The sequence below is a fragment of the Amblyomma maculatum genome, chromosome 7 (assembly GCF_055883805.1).
Source record: "Amblyomma maculatum isolate TAMU_Amacu chromosome 7, ASM5588380v1, whole genome shotgun sequence".
NCBI classification, from domain to species: domain Eukaryota; kingdom Metazoa; phylum Arthropoda; class Arachnida; order Ixodida; family Ixodidae; genus Amblyomma; species Amblyomma maculatum.
In genome coordinates, this window is record NC_139350.1 from 13592631 (window position 1) to 13607740 (window position 15110).

The window sequence follows — 15110 nt, forward strand, 5'->3', positions numbered from 1 at the left end:
GGTTAGAGCACTCCCTTTTCCTCCCGTCGAGCCGCGCATCTTCATTTCTGGAAACCTCTGGCATATTCCAGACTGATGAGCCACCGTTATCACCGAGTGATGAGAAAGAGGGCGACGGCGACGCGTACAAAGCTACGCGCTCTCTCGCGCGGAGAAGGAGGTTTTTCTCGAACATCCCATGCGACGCCGCGCGGGCCTCCCGCCGCGCCAGCTTAATAAAAAATGTGCGCCGATTTCGTGGCAGCCGTTCAAAATAACAGTACTACTACTAATAATAATAATAATGATTGGTTCACAGGAAGGGAAAGGCGCAGTACCTGTCACACTTGTTTCTGTGGACACCTGAACCGTGCCATAAAGGAAGGGAGGAAGGTGGGAGTGAGAGTGGATGGAGAGAAAGAGGAGCTGTAGTGGAGTGCTACGGAGGAAGTGTGGTCTTCAGTCACTCGTACGTAGATAGGGTGGTGGACGCCGAACCAGAGACGGACCATAATTTCCCAGGCAGCACATCAACATCGCACCAACCCCGGCCCAACGTTTACAAAAATTGGTACCAACATTGGCGTAACACTGGTTTTTTGAGAAATTACTACATTTTTCATATTGATCCGGCTTATATGTAGCATTGCACCTGTCTTGGCACTGCCAACATAGGTGATAAGCTGGCCGTGCCAATAGTGTCACATGTTGGTATTTAACGGCATGCCATTAGTTTCCACTGGCGCATGTGACATTGCCAATATGCCGGTCTCGCCGGTAGTAGTATCGCATATTGGTATTTATTAGCATGCGACCAGTATTCATCGGCACACGTGGCACTGGCACTGCCACCGTTAAGCCACCTTTAGCCATGCAGTTATTGCATCTTTGTCATTACTGCTGTCATTTTCTTAACTCAGTCTGACAATTGCGGTTTTCTTATGCAGTCATTTCCCAATACCATCTTGCATGTCATCTCCCTAAGGAGCCATTAAAACCGTGTAATTAAATGAGACAAGCAAAACATTTTCTGAAAACCTTTTATTGGGAGCTCATATACATGTACATGCCACAATTACACCAGAGGGCCAAATTGCAGTGCATGAGGCATTGCGTACAGGGTTAATATGAGAGGGGCTAGTAGGTTGAATTGGGAACAGGACACTAAGCAGCACATGACCAGGTAGTGCAGGGAGAGGGGATGGAGTGCAGTGTGCATTTGATCACGATAGGAGGGGCTGGACATGAAGAGCAAGGATGATGTACGATAGCTTTGTAGTGAGAGGTGTTGGAGAAATAGGAGGCTGAGCATGGATGCACTCCAGGGCAGTGTCCATCATGGAGGGAAAAGGCAGTGGACTGTGTTGAGCATGGTAGTTAGCAGTGAGGGTCGATGGATCAAGTGATGAGGTTGAGGGGGCGGGGGAAGCGCATGGCCCAGGCAGTAAGCTGGACACCCCGCAGGAAACAACCATTCAGGAACAGTTTGTTGAGGAGATTGGTCCGTGGGTCTTACAAATGACATCTGCACATAAACAAGCATTTATCACCATAAGATCCAAACTCACCTTCTCAACACTTATCCAAACACATATTTGAAGTCTGGGTGCCCTATAGGATTGAGTACAAAATACAGAACCTCGCTATAGTAAAAACTCTGATATAGTAAAGTCAAACTGAAGTCCCAGCTCATCTTCCATAGGCAACTGTACATTTTCCCCCCTTTATAGTAAATATATTTTAGGTAAAAATCGGTTAAAGTGCTTCTGGTCACGGCGACGACTCCCACAATGATATCGCCATCCGCGCACTACCTAGAATCGCGAGGCCAAGACTTTTTGTATTTGAAAACAGAAAAATAACTCCGAGTGTTTGTTTAGGTGGCGTTACCACTAGGCTTAGCAGCAGTCAGGAGAAGCCTACTTTACAAAAGCCTTGGATCCGTGAAGAAAAGCGCGCAGCGCGAAGAAAAAAAAAAGTAAAGCTGTCTGCAAGCATAGCAAGGAGGTAGCGTGGTCCATCCAGAAAGTAAAGGAGAGTAAAAGTGTAGCAAGAAATAGGGAAGGGAAGAAATGGGTTAACATTCACTGCAATGTGCAGCACAAAGCATGAGGCAGCGGCGGCAGAAAGTGGAGGTGCAGCGAGTACGCTCTTACAGCACTTGAGTGCCACGCGCATTTATCATTAATTGCCGTTTAAAAGACAGAGCAAAAAGGGACACCTTGTTCATGCTGTGGGGCTCCGCAGCCCCTTTAGGTGTTTTAAACCGCGCGCGCGTCTTTCTATTTGTATTGTGTTTGCACGGGCAGCGCGAGTGCGCATGAGCAAGCAGATAGTCTTGGGGGGCGTGATGTTAGCGGCGACAGACGAGGGTAGATACGCGCGTGCAGAAGCGAGGCGCGGGGCTTTTTGCGCCGGCGGAAAGGCCGGCGCGGGGCACCGGCGAGCGTCATGGGCCAGCAGGGTGTGTACGGACGGCCGAAAGAAGATCGCCGACGCGAAGATTGAAGCAGTGCCTGCAGGAACAGCCTAGCCGTATTTCTGTGAGTTGCTGTGCCGCGAGGGGCAATCTTTCTTGTGTCGCCGTTAGCGCTTTGGCCCCATTGCTCGTTTTATTCGTTCCGCAGTGTGTGTTGCTTCGCCGCGGTAAGGCCCTGACATTCTTGCCGCTTTCCGTTGTTCTATTGTCGCGCGCATGAACAGCCTGTTCTCAGCGCAGTAGCGCCTTATGTTTCTCTGTTTTGCCTTTTTTTGCTTATCCGGAATAAACCGGTGTTTTTTAAGAGACTGGATTTGTCACTCGTAGGGCGAGACCATGGCTCGCGGACCCGTTTTTTGAAGGCGAGGCCTTCATCTGGCGCCCAACGTGATTTTTGCTCGAGCTTTGGTTCGCCCCGCGAGTGTCGCAACTTTAGTGAGAACATGCCATGTTTTCATGCGTAGCTATGGCGGATAATCTCAACTTACCTGGCGCAAGCGCCCAGTTGAAAGCTGAAGTTCCACCTCCCACCCATGCGGGTTCTATGCATGAGCAATTAGGAGACCAGAAAAGTGAACCATCGGATTTTCAAAGCGGAATTATTGCCCTACTGTCTCAGCTACTTGCGTCAAAGGCACAATTTAGAGAAGTGATGGGAAACGAGCCAGTTTCGTTAACGCCCACTCCCTTGTATCGCGATAACCATCTGCAGCTAAATTTGCCCGTGCCGAGGTTTGAAGGATACGCCGACAAGAAATCTGTTTGCGATTTTCTTCATGAACTCGATGACTATCAGATGGAAATGGCAATTTCGGACAGTGCTCTGGTCACACGTGTGATTCCTGTAGCTTTAGTAGGTTCCGCAGCAACCTGGAGGCGTAGACAGCGGCCATTCACAACAAAACAGGACTTTGTACAGCGTTTTCGGGAAGAGTTTTTGCCGCCTGACTATGTCATCCGCATCAAAGATGAGCTTTGTACCAGGACGCAAGGCGAACACGAGGGTTTGCTCGAGTTTTTGCGCAGTTTTCAAGAGCTGCACGAGCGGGCAGATCCTGGAGCTCCGGAACCAGAGAAGGTGGCTCATGCCATACATCGGTGCCATCCGAGGTACCAGCCATACCTCCGGCGCCGCCAGTTCATGGACTTTGAGGACATGGCCAGGGAGGCCTCCCGCATCGAGGCATCTTTTCTGGCGGAGCTCAACTACAAGCCACCTCCCCCAGCGGAGACCTGCCTCGAGCCGTCCTGCGCTTGGCTCGGATCATTGGCAGCCCGCAGCGTGATGACCCCCAGCTGCCTTATGGGGGCAGGTGACTTCCACGAGGTCGCAATCCCTGGTGGGCCTCCTCCAGTGACTGGCCGCCTGCAGGGGGTGGCAGGCCGAGCCGGGCCTCCTCCAGTGACTTATCAAGAGAAAGGGGTGGCAGGCCGGACCGGGCCTCCTCCGATGACTGGCCGAGAGCGAGAGGTGGTAGGCCGGACCGGGCCTCCTCCGATGACTGGCCGAGAGCGAGGGGTGGCAGGCCGGACCGGGCCTCCTCCGATGACTGGCCGAGAGCGAGGGGTGGCAGGCCAGACCGGGCCTCCTCCGGTGACTGACCGAGAGCGAGGGGTGGCAGGCCGGACCGGGCCTCCTCCGGTGATTGACCGAGAGAAAGGGGTGGCAGGCCGGACTGGGCCTCCTCCGATGAGTGACCGAGCGCAAGGGGTGGCAGGCCGGACTGGGCCTCCTCCGATGAGTGACCGAGCGCAAGGGGTGGCAGGCCGGACTGGGCCTCCTCCGATGAGTGACCGAGCGCAAGGGGTGGCAGGCCGGACTGGGCCTCCTCCGATGAGTGAGCGAGTGCAAGGGGTGGCAGGCCGGACTGGGCCTCCTCCGATGAGTGAGCGAGTGCAAGGGGTGGCAGGCCGGACTGGGCCTCCTCCGATGAGTGGCCGAGCGCAAGGGGTGGCAGGCCGGACTGGGCCTCCTCTGATGAGTGACCGAGCGCAAGGGGTGGCGGGCCAGACTGGGCCTCCTCCGGTGAGTGACCGAGCGCAAGGGGTGGCAGGCCGGACCGGGCCTCCTCCAGTGACTGGCAGATTGCCGGCTGTGGCAGGCCGGACCGGGCCTCTCCTGGCTGCCGCCTGCTACAATGCGGGCGAAGGAGCGTGGCCAACACAGAGCCTGGTGTTTTGGTCATCTCATCACCCGGCGGCCAGGGTATGGGGCTGCTGCAGACGTCAGCCTAAGCGACGTAAGGGACGAGGAAAGAAGTCGTCTCCTCTGGCCCAGACAGCCCCGGCACCAGAGGTGATTGGCGGTCCCTTGGAACGTGAATCACGGCCCCAGGACATCAAGGACCAAACGGTAAGCGATTTGCCGTCCACTTTCCGCCTCCAGGATGCCCGCCCTGACAATGCACCATTGGTGGCTGTTAAAATAGCGGGGATAGAAGTTCCCGCTCTGCTGGACACCGGTTCCACTGTTTCTGTTTTTGGCGATAAGGTTAAGCGAGCATGCGATTCAAGACATTTGCAGTTACAAGAAGTGACTACAAAGCTTCGAATGGCGTCGCCACAGATAGCGTCAGCAACCTCTGCAGCACGCCTAACAGTTACCGTGAATGGTCGCAAAATAAGGCAGCGCTTCCTGCATCTTCGCGGACTTTCTTGTCCGGTAATTTTGGGCCGTAACTTCATCTCGAAGGCAGGGATCATTGTCGACCTACATTCAGGCAGCTACCGATACGGCAACAATGCACAACCACTAAAGTTCATTGCAAAGATTACAGAGCGTCACTCAAATCTTCTGGTCGCGGATCCCCCCTCAGTCGGAGCGGCAGAAAGTGGTGTTCTCACTGTCCTGCAGTCTTTAACAGGGTCACAAACGGAAAGATCCAGAATCCAGGCGACACTTGAGCCCTTCGCTACTATGTTCACGGAGGCTCCTGGAAAAGCTAACGTGCTGACGCACAGGATTGACACCGGCAGCTCCCGCCCGATCCGCTTCAACCCCAGGCCACTGAGCGTCCACAAGCGAGGACTCCTGGATGCCGCTCTGGATGAAATGGTGGCTACCGGTGCAGTTAGACCCTCAAAGAGCACTTGGGCTTTTCCCGTTGTTCTTGCGCCTAAGAAAGACGGCACAGCACGCTTATGTGTCGACTATCGGCGGCTGAACGCTGTAACAGTCAGAGATTCGTACCCTTTTCCATCAGTCGACTCTGTTATGTATACACTTGGATCAGCGAAATTCTTCACTACTCTAGACTGTAGCAGGGGTTTTCTGCAGATACCGATTGCCCAGAGTGACATCGAAAAAACTGCATTCACTTGCCATCGGGGCTTATTCGAGTTTGTTCGACTGCCTTTCGGTTTATGCAATTCACCTGCTACCTTTCAGCGCGTGATGGATATAGTGCTCGGAGAAGCGAAATTCAACTATGCAATGGCATACATGGACGACGTCGTGGTGTTTCAAGAAAGCCTAGATGAGCATCTGATCCATTTAACCACTGTTTTGCAACGAATGAAGAACGCAGGCATCACCATTAATCCACGCAAAGTGCAGTTGGTTTCGCGCAGAATCAACCTGCTTGGTTTCATTGTTGAACAGGGCACAGTCCGGCCTGACGGGGAGAAACTGCAGGCCATATTGCAGCTGCCATCACCAACAAACGTCAAGAGCCTGCAGCGATTCTTGGGCATGGTCGGTTTCTACCGCCACTTTATTCCAAACTGTGCGGACCTGGCAAGACCCCTTCATCAGCTTCTCCGGAAAGGCGCCCGTTGGTCCTGGACAGACACGGAGCAGGAATCATTTCGGGCGCTGTCAACAGCTATCGCCGACACTGCTCGTCTGCGGCTCCCGGACCTAAAACGGCCCTTTACAGTGCAGACTGATGCGAGTGAGTATGGAATAGGTGCTGTTTTACTTCAGGATCACGAAGGGAAGCTTTGCCCCTTGGCATTTGCAAGTCGCACTCACTCATCGCCGGAGCGAAATTATACGGTAACAGAGAAAGAGTGCTTGGCAATTGTATTTGCGCTAAAAAAGTTTGACATGTATTTGGATGGGGCTGAGTTTACAATTCAGACCTATCATCAGGCACTGTCTTGGTTGTCAAAGCTGCAGAACCCAGCCGGCCGTCTAGCCCGCTGGGCGCTCGCTCTTCAGAAATATAATTACAGGGTGGAGTACAAGAAAGGCACCTTCAACAAGGCAGCCGACGCCCTGTCCCGAGCTCCGTTACCTGCAGATGGCGAGCAAGCACCGCAAGTCCTGGTGATCGCAGAAGCCGCTGATGCCTGGGGAAAGCTGGTTTCTCGTCAACAGCTGCTCCATGGTCAGCTAAGTGATCCTCAGTGCATCCAAATACGAAAGGACCTGGACAGCGCCAACCCTGCAGGAAGCACAGCGCCTACCGGCAGCTATGACTGCTACCTGGAAGCAGAGGATGGACTTCTCGTGAGATATATACCCGCTGCCGACACAGATGGTGGTGAGTCCCCATTTCGTGTTGTCGTACCAAATAGCCTGCGCAAGCTCTTTTTAGAGTATTTTCACGACACACGCTTGCAGGCCACAGCGATGGCAAGAAAACATATGAAAAGTTGGGTCGCATCGTGACTTGGCCCCGCATGAGAAAGGATGTCGTAGCATACGTCCGTACTTGTCTTACATGCCAGACAGCGAAGGCAAGGGGAGGTAAACCACCGGGCTTCTTGCAACCCGTGGAGAGCCGTTACCCGTGGGAAATTGTTGCCTGCGACGTAATGGGGCCTTATCCTAGATCTGTGAAAGGAAATCGCTACTTGCTAGTGGTCACTGATCATTTTTCTAAATGGGTTGAATTATACCCGCTGCGTAAACTGGACTCAAAAGTAGTCTGGGATAAACTCCTAGACGCATTCACTCGGTTCGGCTTCCCGGCGCAGCTAATCACTGATAATGCGACGTATTTCACGGGCAGGATATTTGCTGACACCTGCAAAGTTCTTGGCGTGCAGCACAAAAAGACTACGCCCTACCATCCTCAGGCCAACATCACAGAGCGGGTAAACAGAAACCTGAAAAACATGCTCGTGGCTTTCACGGAACGTCACAAAGACTGGGATTTGCGAGTGCAGGAGATGGCTTTCGCCACAAGAACCACAGTAAACCGGTCGACTGGTTTTACGCCGGCAGCTATTCTTCTTGGCCGTGAGCTTCGATTTCCCATTGAACATGCCCTTACCCATGACTCTGATTTACAGGCTCCCAGTTATTCCAGGTTCACCCAGGATCTCTCCAGTCGTCTCGCCGGAACTCTAAAGGAGGCCAGGGAGAACTTGGACCTCGCCCGCCTGGAGCACTGCGGCCAGTACAACAAGGGCAGGCGTCCTTTGCAGTTCGACGTTGGGGATAAAGTACTCCGCCGCTCGCACCCGCTAAGTGATGCTACAAAAGGATTTGCCGCCTCTCTCGCTCCTCGATGGACTGGTCCTTTTGTAGTAATAAAGCGTCTTTCGCGTCTGGCTTACATGCTTCGTCATGTGCAGGGCGGCCGGGAGATCGGACCAGTCAACGTCGCCGACCTGAGAAAGTACTACGAGCGGCCAGAAAGTACGTAACGGCACTCGGGTCTGCCAGATGTGAACCACCTGGACCATCGTCTGATGAATGCCACCAATCCAGCGGATTCCTTCAAGCGGGCAGCTCGTCAGAACCAGCATTGTTTTTGTACTCCTCCCAGTGCCCTTCTTTGTTTCGTTCTTAGAAACATCGGGAGGTGTCCCGTCTTGAGAGGGGGGGAGTGTGGGGCTCCGCAGCCCCTTTAGGTGTTTTAAACCGCGCGCGCGTCTTTCTATTTGTATTGTGTTTGCACGGGCAGCGCGAGTGCGCATGAGCAAGCAGATAGTCTTGGGGGGCGTGATGTTAGCGGCGACAGACGAGGGTACTGCAGTACGCCAGTAAAGGTACACATACATTACTGCGGCCAGAATAAAGAAAATATTGCCCTGCCAGAATGAATCAATCTTCAATCAGCTAACTGATGGAGATGCGTACATTGCAGATATTCTCAAGGCTGTGTATGCATATTATATTCTCAAGATCAGTGATGAATTAGACACACCTACTGGGTTTACAAGAATCATACCGTTTCAATTTCCAGCTTTTTAGTTTTCACAGCTTTTATTGCATGCTGCATTCTACTCTAAACAAGATACTTTGTTGGGCGAGTTGGCCAACGCTTGTACTGCGGCTTCCTTTTATCTTGTCCTGTGTCTTCCTGTTCGCGCTGTTTAAATGAACTACTCTAAACAATTGCGTTACTTGTAATGTACCAAGGAATAGTTTTCGTACAGTGCTCATTATAAATCAAAGGCACCAGAACAAGCACACACACAAGAAAAGAAGAACGAGATAGAGCGCCACTCACAACTGATTTATTGTGCAGAATAAAGTACATATATATCTCATTGCCGGCGCATGCGCAAGCAACACATTCATCATCATGTAGTTTAAGATATGTTCAAGAAACGCTTTCTCAGCATTATGCAGAATGATTGACGTGTCACTGATTCACAAATTACCTTTCTTTCCGATATAAAAGACTTCAATTGGCTCTTTGGCCATCGTATTACCACTCCTTGCAAGAATGCGCACATCAGAAAAACATGGTTCACAAGTGCCTGAAGGGCAGGATCTGATACGCTTCGGAATATTGGGGCAATCTTTATTTTGCTCTCAATCAGTTCTTAATAATTTCTCTTAATCATACAGTGCTGCTTGTTCAGCTAAAATTATTACTGTCAGCCGGCAATGAGCAATTGAGCAAGTACTAGAAATTTACTTTGCATAGGCAGGAAAATATGCTAGATATTAGTATAATGATATCATACTTCCTTATCAGCTAGCAGCCTACCAGGTATGCATTTTCCCTCATCAAAGCTAATAATATGGCCATACCATCGGCAACATTTTATGTGCAAGGTTATTTTCGGTTAGGCATACATGGGTCATTTTATATCCAGGTGCCAGGAGTAGTGCTCGGGCATCTGATTGCTTCAAACCAATTCATTGTAGTTGTTGGTATAGAGAACAGTATTCTGCCTGAATATCTGAGGTGAAATATTACTTTCCATGCTTAAGCACACAATAAAATACAATGCTTGATGTGACTATGGGATCACTAAAAAAGATACATCTAACATGACAGCGATTTTTCATTTTCTCCTATCACAAGTTCCTTGATACACCATTTTAATCCTAAGCAGAAAAGTTGTTTCGCACACATTTTATATTTCAATATCTATAAAATGTTGCTATTTTGGGAATTTATTTCAAAATAAAAATTTCTTAACAGCCTCATAAATTATTTTTTTTTTTCAAAAATTGACAATATTTTGTACTCAAATTAAAAATAAGATTGTGTCTGAAGAAACAGTATTGTTTGCAGAACAAAACAGCACATATGCAAAACAGCCCCAATATCGCTCAAATTTAATGTGCAATGCATGAACTGAGAGTTCGCCTAAAATTACAAGTACAATAGCCCTGCATACATGGACTCGACAGCACCGGTTCGAATCAGCGTTGAGTATAAGCAAGGTCACCATTACTCGACCCAGTTGGTGTCTACATGAACTCGCTTTCTAGTGAGTAAGTATCGCAGCGGAGCGTAGCGTCGAGATTCAAAGTTATTGTGCAAGTTTCGCACTCGTATTTGATCCCATTGCCTTTTACTATCGAGAGCTTAGATTATTTTTTATCTTTGATGCGCGCTAAAAAGCATTCAATTTGAGTGACGCTCGTCGCCGCTTTAAGGGCTTTTTCCTATCCCAGAGTTCCCCATAACTCGACTCCCTGACTGGACAGCGTCTACATGCCTATAGATAAACGGGTCAAGCGGGTTAACCTACTCCCTAAAACCGAGTTAACGCAACCCGCTCCGCCGCCTTTTTTACTAGCCTCGACTGTGTATACATGAACCCCACAACAGAATTTTTACTCGACAGACATACTCCACCCAGTTCTGCCTAGTTAATGTATACAGGGGTCGAACGCACGTGTAACAAGTAACAATGCTGCTAAGAATCCAATCTATTATCTTCTGGCTCATCGAGCTAGGTTTCTAAAAAATATCTTCTCTGACAAAGGAGAGTATTTGGGGTTAAGCAGCTAAGCAACACAAGATCCATATGAGTGCTCCAAAGCATTACTCCTCAATGCACTTACAGTTGCAATTTGCTTGGTCATGTGGCAGTTCACTAAACCGTCTGACCAGACATGACAATCGAAAAAAAAAAAATCGGGGGATGATTTCTACTTTTATTAAGACATACAAAATCCGTCTGGCATGGTTTTTGTTGTTGGCATAGCATTCAGAGAGTGCGGGAGTTCGGCAAAGTTTTATACGTCTTATTTGGTTTGGCAGTAGCAAGTGGATGCAGAAAAAGAAATATGAGTAGGGAATATAAGGGGTGACAACATCGCGAAATGAACCTAACGGATCCGTGATGCACACTGTGTATCTTAAATGGCGTCACTGCGCATCAAACACAGAAAAGCGTCCTTGAGTATGAAATATTTGAAGCTTAGGAGGTGGTTTGGTTGTGGGCAGGTAGCTGGAAATGGGCAGTCCCCCTGAGAGATGGGCGGCAAGATCACTGCAACCCATTATGGAGAAAGCCCCGGCAAGCATTCAGGCAAAGCTGCACATATATGCGCAATAAAAGCACAAGCAACGCCCCCCTGATTGAGCAGCTGCACTAATAATTTCATTTTGTCTTGCAGCCCAACCCTTCTGCACTGTAAGCAAGTGCGCTCTGTTTTCCGAACTCAGAAGCATATGCAAAAACAAACAGAATGTTCTCTAAAATTTACAAAATTTGAACGAGTACTTCATGATGATCTCCTTTCCGTAAATGTCTTGCTCTAGGGTTACAGAATAAATTCATTGCAGCTGCGAATAAAGCAAGTTAGGAGCTAATGGCGAATCTCAATGGCTTAGGGAGAGAACTATTTATAATTGTCGCTTTGAGTAAAGTCAATAGCCTGGTTTAGGTCAAAGTAATATTACATCTACATGGCTGAAGCCAGTGTAAGCAACCAGCTATGTACAAGCAATCAGTAACTGCACATCTGTATGAACAAATACATATATTGTAGGCAACAGTAATGAAGGGAGAGTGGAAGGCAAATAACCTGAGCAATACTGAATGGCTTTCTTCTCTGCAACCTCCATACATTCTTCCAGCAAATTCTTCTGATGCAAACACAATCAAGTACGCTAAATATTCCATCTTTTAAAGCGCCTGCACCTCCCAAGTCGAGTGTTACGCAAATGACTACTTCGTCATTTCAATAAGCTATGTCTGTTATTGTGCTATTGCACCACACGTTCACTCAATCTTGCCTCAACTTGAAATAGTCAGATGCTGTTGAAATAACGCAGCGAAATATAGCACCAGCTATAAAAGCACTGCCAAGGGCACGAAGGGTATTATTTTCTGCCTACTACAGCCAAGACTTCTGAACAAGTAAGTCTTGAGCTAAAAAGCCAGAATAAGTCATATAGCACTCAATCATATCGCAAAACGCCAGCAGAGCATTTAAAGCCAATATATGAATGCAAAACAAAGGCAACATGTCATGCCTACCGAGGCAATGTTTCCTTACACAAAGCATGTTTCATGGCAAGGCTCCCACAGTTGTTGACAGGTTATGCAGCACCAAAATGTTGATGAAGTTGTCTGCCTCACATTCAGGCAGCACCCCTTTGATGGCAGATGATTGCTGGTGCAAAAGCAGTGCGATGATACAACTTGAGCCGCTGGACTGCGGGCGTTATAGAGCAAAGAGACCTAAATGCAAGGACAGAAAGTCTCCATTAAATCGATGCCTCTAAAGCATGATAACAGCATACCACGGCTCTTCTCTGTTTAGTTCACCTATAATTGCCATTGAAAGCTGTCTCAAAAAATGGACTACTCGCAACTCTATCTTACACACGGAATACCATAGCTGTGCCAGGGCGGTGGGGCGATCAGTCAGCATAACGACCAGAAAATGCATACCGATGTTCCATGCAGTCTTGACGCTGGAGCAGTGTCACGGTGCGAAGAACAAAAATAAAAGCAGGCACGGGCGCCAAACGTGCGCCACACAACCGACGCGACTAGAGGTGTGCACGGGCATAAATTTTAAGCCCGACCCTGGCCTCATGCTACAAACCCGAGCCCGGCCTGGGACTGAAATTTCCTGAGCCCACCCGACGCTCACACTTAAAGCTCCGGCCTTGCTCAGAGGAATTCTTGCACAGTGGCCACAGAACCTGATTCAGGGATAATAGTTAGGTGCAGTACATCCATCTCCTACAGTCCACGCTTCTCGCACAGATCATCGTCAGAGAAAGGTTTTCCGGCATTCTTAACGCGGCAATAAAGGGGGAGCACTGTCACATCAGGGCTGAAGAAAGAAGATTTAGAAAAGGGACACTAACTAGAGAGGGTAATAGTGGGGCGATAATGCGCACGCGAAGAATGCTGTGACGAATGGTCAAGAGGTGCGGGAATTACCCTACCCGTCAGGCGATGTTGCTAGCACAGTACCCCACTATTACCCAAAATCTATGCTGCTATTGTGCAGGAATTCCTGCCGCACAGGTAAGTTGACTTGTAGGTTTTGAAACTGGTCTATCGCAGCTGAAGCAATGATACAGAAAGATACAAATACGCGACAATCACTGGCGATGCGTTGCGCGACGACGACGCCTCTCGCTGCCGCTGGTGCACATCACACGGAGCGAAGGACCTCAGTTAACGACAGAGACGCGTTTTCAACCTTGATTTGTTAGCGCCGCCTCTTCGTTTGGTAAAGGAGTACAGTTAGGCTATATTCAGTTTCTCGCACTAAACAGAAACACTAATGAAATTTCTTGAAACGCGTCGCGTCCAAAAAAAAAAAAAGAAAAGCCCCAGCTCAGCGGCGCGCTACTATACTGCGATGCAGACATGATTGCAAGCAGTGACTTTCTCCTGCAACTTTCGAAAATTAGCAATATCTAGTCGCACTAGCCTTTTTTTTTTAGCATTACTACCCTACCAAGCTTTTACTAAACCGTCCCGGTGCGTTCATATATGCACGGATCAGACGAAATGAGCGCCTGCAGGTTCTTTGCTCATACCGGACTAGGGAAACAAACATTGCATGCAAAAAAGAATACAAAGAAGGTGAGTACCCCAAAGCCTTTTGCTGTTGGCTGCCTCGCGAGCTGGTTCCGGCCACATGAGAAATATTCTAAAAACCCAGAACTAGGGCAACAGCGACGAGCGGCAATGCTTTGGCGGTCCTCAGCCCACCGCGCATCATGCTGCCGCGCGACTTATGCGGTTAGCGGTTTATCGCACCAGGGCCGCATTTGCGCCTTTGCAAAGTTTGCATGATCTCAAAATCGGGGTGCCCAGCCCAACCGACGCGAGAAAGAAAATATGCCTTTGCTCGGACTCCACCGACTCCGCCCGAGAGAACCCGAGCGGCCGAGCCACGCGACGGCTCTACCCTGTGAATATCCGAAGTTTGCTTTTAGGGCTACGATGTCATGCAGTTGTTTACTTTTGGAAATTAGTTCTCAGCAAAACAGTAACAGTTTAACTTGAAATAAGCTGAAACATGATCGGAATCAAGTCGCGGACACTTGAGAACCACTTTTGAAAAGTTAACAACGTAATAAATATGCTAAAAGAAGACAAATCTTCCTAGCACATGGTTTGCGCAGCCTGCAGGAACAATGAAATGTAAGACAGCGCTTGTAATTAAAAAAAAATGCGTAATCTAGAGGCTAATTTTTTGCTCCAATATACACAAAGGCTTTATAAAATCGTAATGAAAAAATATGAAAACACACATGAAATATTTCTTGACGAAAGAAGTATTTCTCCGTTCGCGGTGCCACCGAACGGCGAGCCGAGCGTACGAGCGGCCATTGGATGGACGGAACGGAGCGCCCTCTTTGAAACGAAATGGCAACTATCGCCGTTATACCGGCTAAGCGATTGTCGCGTCATCCTTCGGGTTTTCCGGTAGTCGCTTTTTCAGCAGCTCTGCAGCCTCGGTTTCGCACCTTCCGTTTAGCAAGCGTTTCCTAGACTGTAGGACTCTAACCATCCTTGAACGATGCGCTGCTACTGCTGCTCATCTATGTAGGGCTCTGTGCCAGCAGCGAAGCGCATCGTCGCCCTGGAGAGGCGCCTAGCTGTTTTGTTTAGAACACCCAAACCTGTTCAAGTTGTATTTTGTGAATGCTGTGTCGCGAATATTTTTGAATATTTTGCTCACTTTAACATACCAACGAAATTGTTTTCATACAATAGTGCTCAATCGAGTGGAATATTTCAATCACCCTGAAATGAGGATTTCAAGCAAGTTTGTTGAAAATTATTGAGCTAAGCATCTCAGTACCACGACTTGCCACCTGTTTATAGCCTAGTTGAATACGATGATTACATTTTCTCTCATAAAGGCTATTCGCATATCCGCACTGTCAGCATCATTCTATCTGCTAGAGTAGTCGTTTGTTGCCCGATTCATTAGGCACTTGTCTCTTTGTCACAGTTTAGTTTCTTGTGTATATTTTATTGGCCAAGAAAAGGCGGTAAAAGCACATTTCTATATGCAACCTGT

At 48.9% G+C, this 15110-nt stretch overlaps 2 protein-coding genes across 2 annotated transcripts; both read left to right on the plus strand.

The window, feature by feature from the left end:
* Positions 1–2356: 2356 nt before the first annotated feature.
* On the plus strand, positions 2357–4248 carry LOC146182725 (uncharacterized). Its single transcript, XM_084608272.1, has 3 exons — positions 2357–2522; positions 3485–3932; positions 4225–4248. The coding sequence occupies exons 2-3, from the start codon at positions 3600–3602 to the stop codon at positions 4246–4248; spliced, it is 357 nt and encodes a 118-aa protein (XP_084464398.1). The 5' UTR covers positions 2357–2522; positions 3485–3599.
* On the plus strand, positions 4245–8340 carry LOC146182726 (uncharacterized). Its single transcript, XM_084608273.1, has 2 exons — positions 4245–4811; positions 7985–8340. Exons 1-2 carry the CDS (start codon positions 4245–4247, stop codon positions 8054–8056), a joined length of 639 nt encoding a protein of 212 aa, XP_084464399.1. The 3' UTR covers positions 8057–8340.
* The last annotated feature ends 6770 nt before the right edge of the window (positions 8341–15110 follow it).

Excerpts from the sequence above, each read along its gene's own strand:
- LOC146182726 (XM_084608273.1), top strand. The coding sequence starts at position 4,245 with ATGAGTGACCGAGCGCAAGGGGTGGCAGGCCGGACTGGGCCTCCTCCG. Across the intron at positions 4,812-7,984 it reads AGGACATCAAGGACCAAACG|GGCGGCCGGGAGATCGGACC; the intron begins GTAAGCGATTTG and ends CGTCATGTGCAG.
- LOC146182725 (XM_084608272.1), top strand. The coding sequence starts at position 3,600 with ATGGACTTTGAGGACATGGCCAGGGAGGCCTCCCGCATCGAGGCATCT. Across the intron at positions 3,933-4,224 it reads CTGGCCGAGAGCGAGAGGTG|GCCGGACTGGGCCTCCTCCG; the intron begins GTAGGCCGGACC and ends AAGGGGTGGCAG.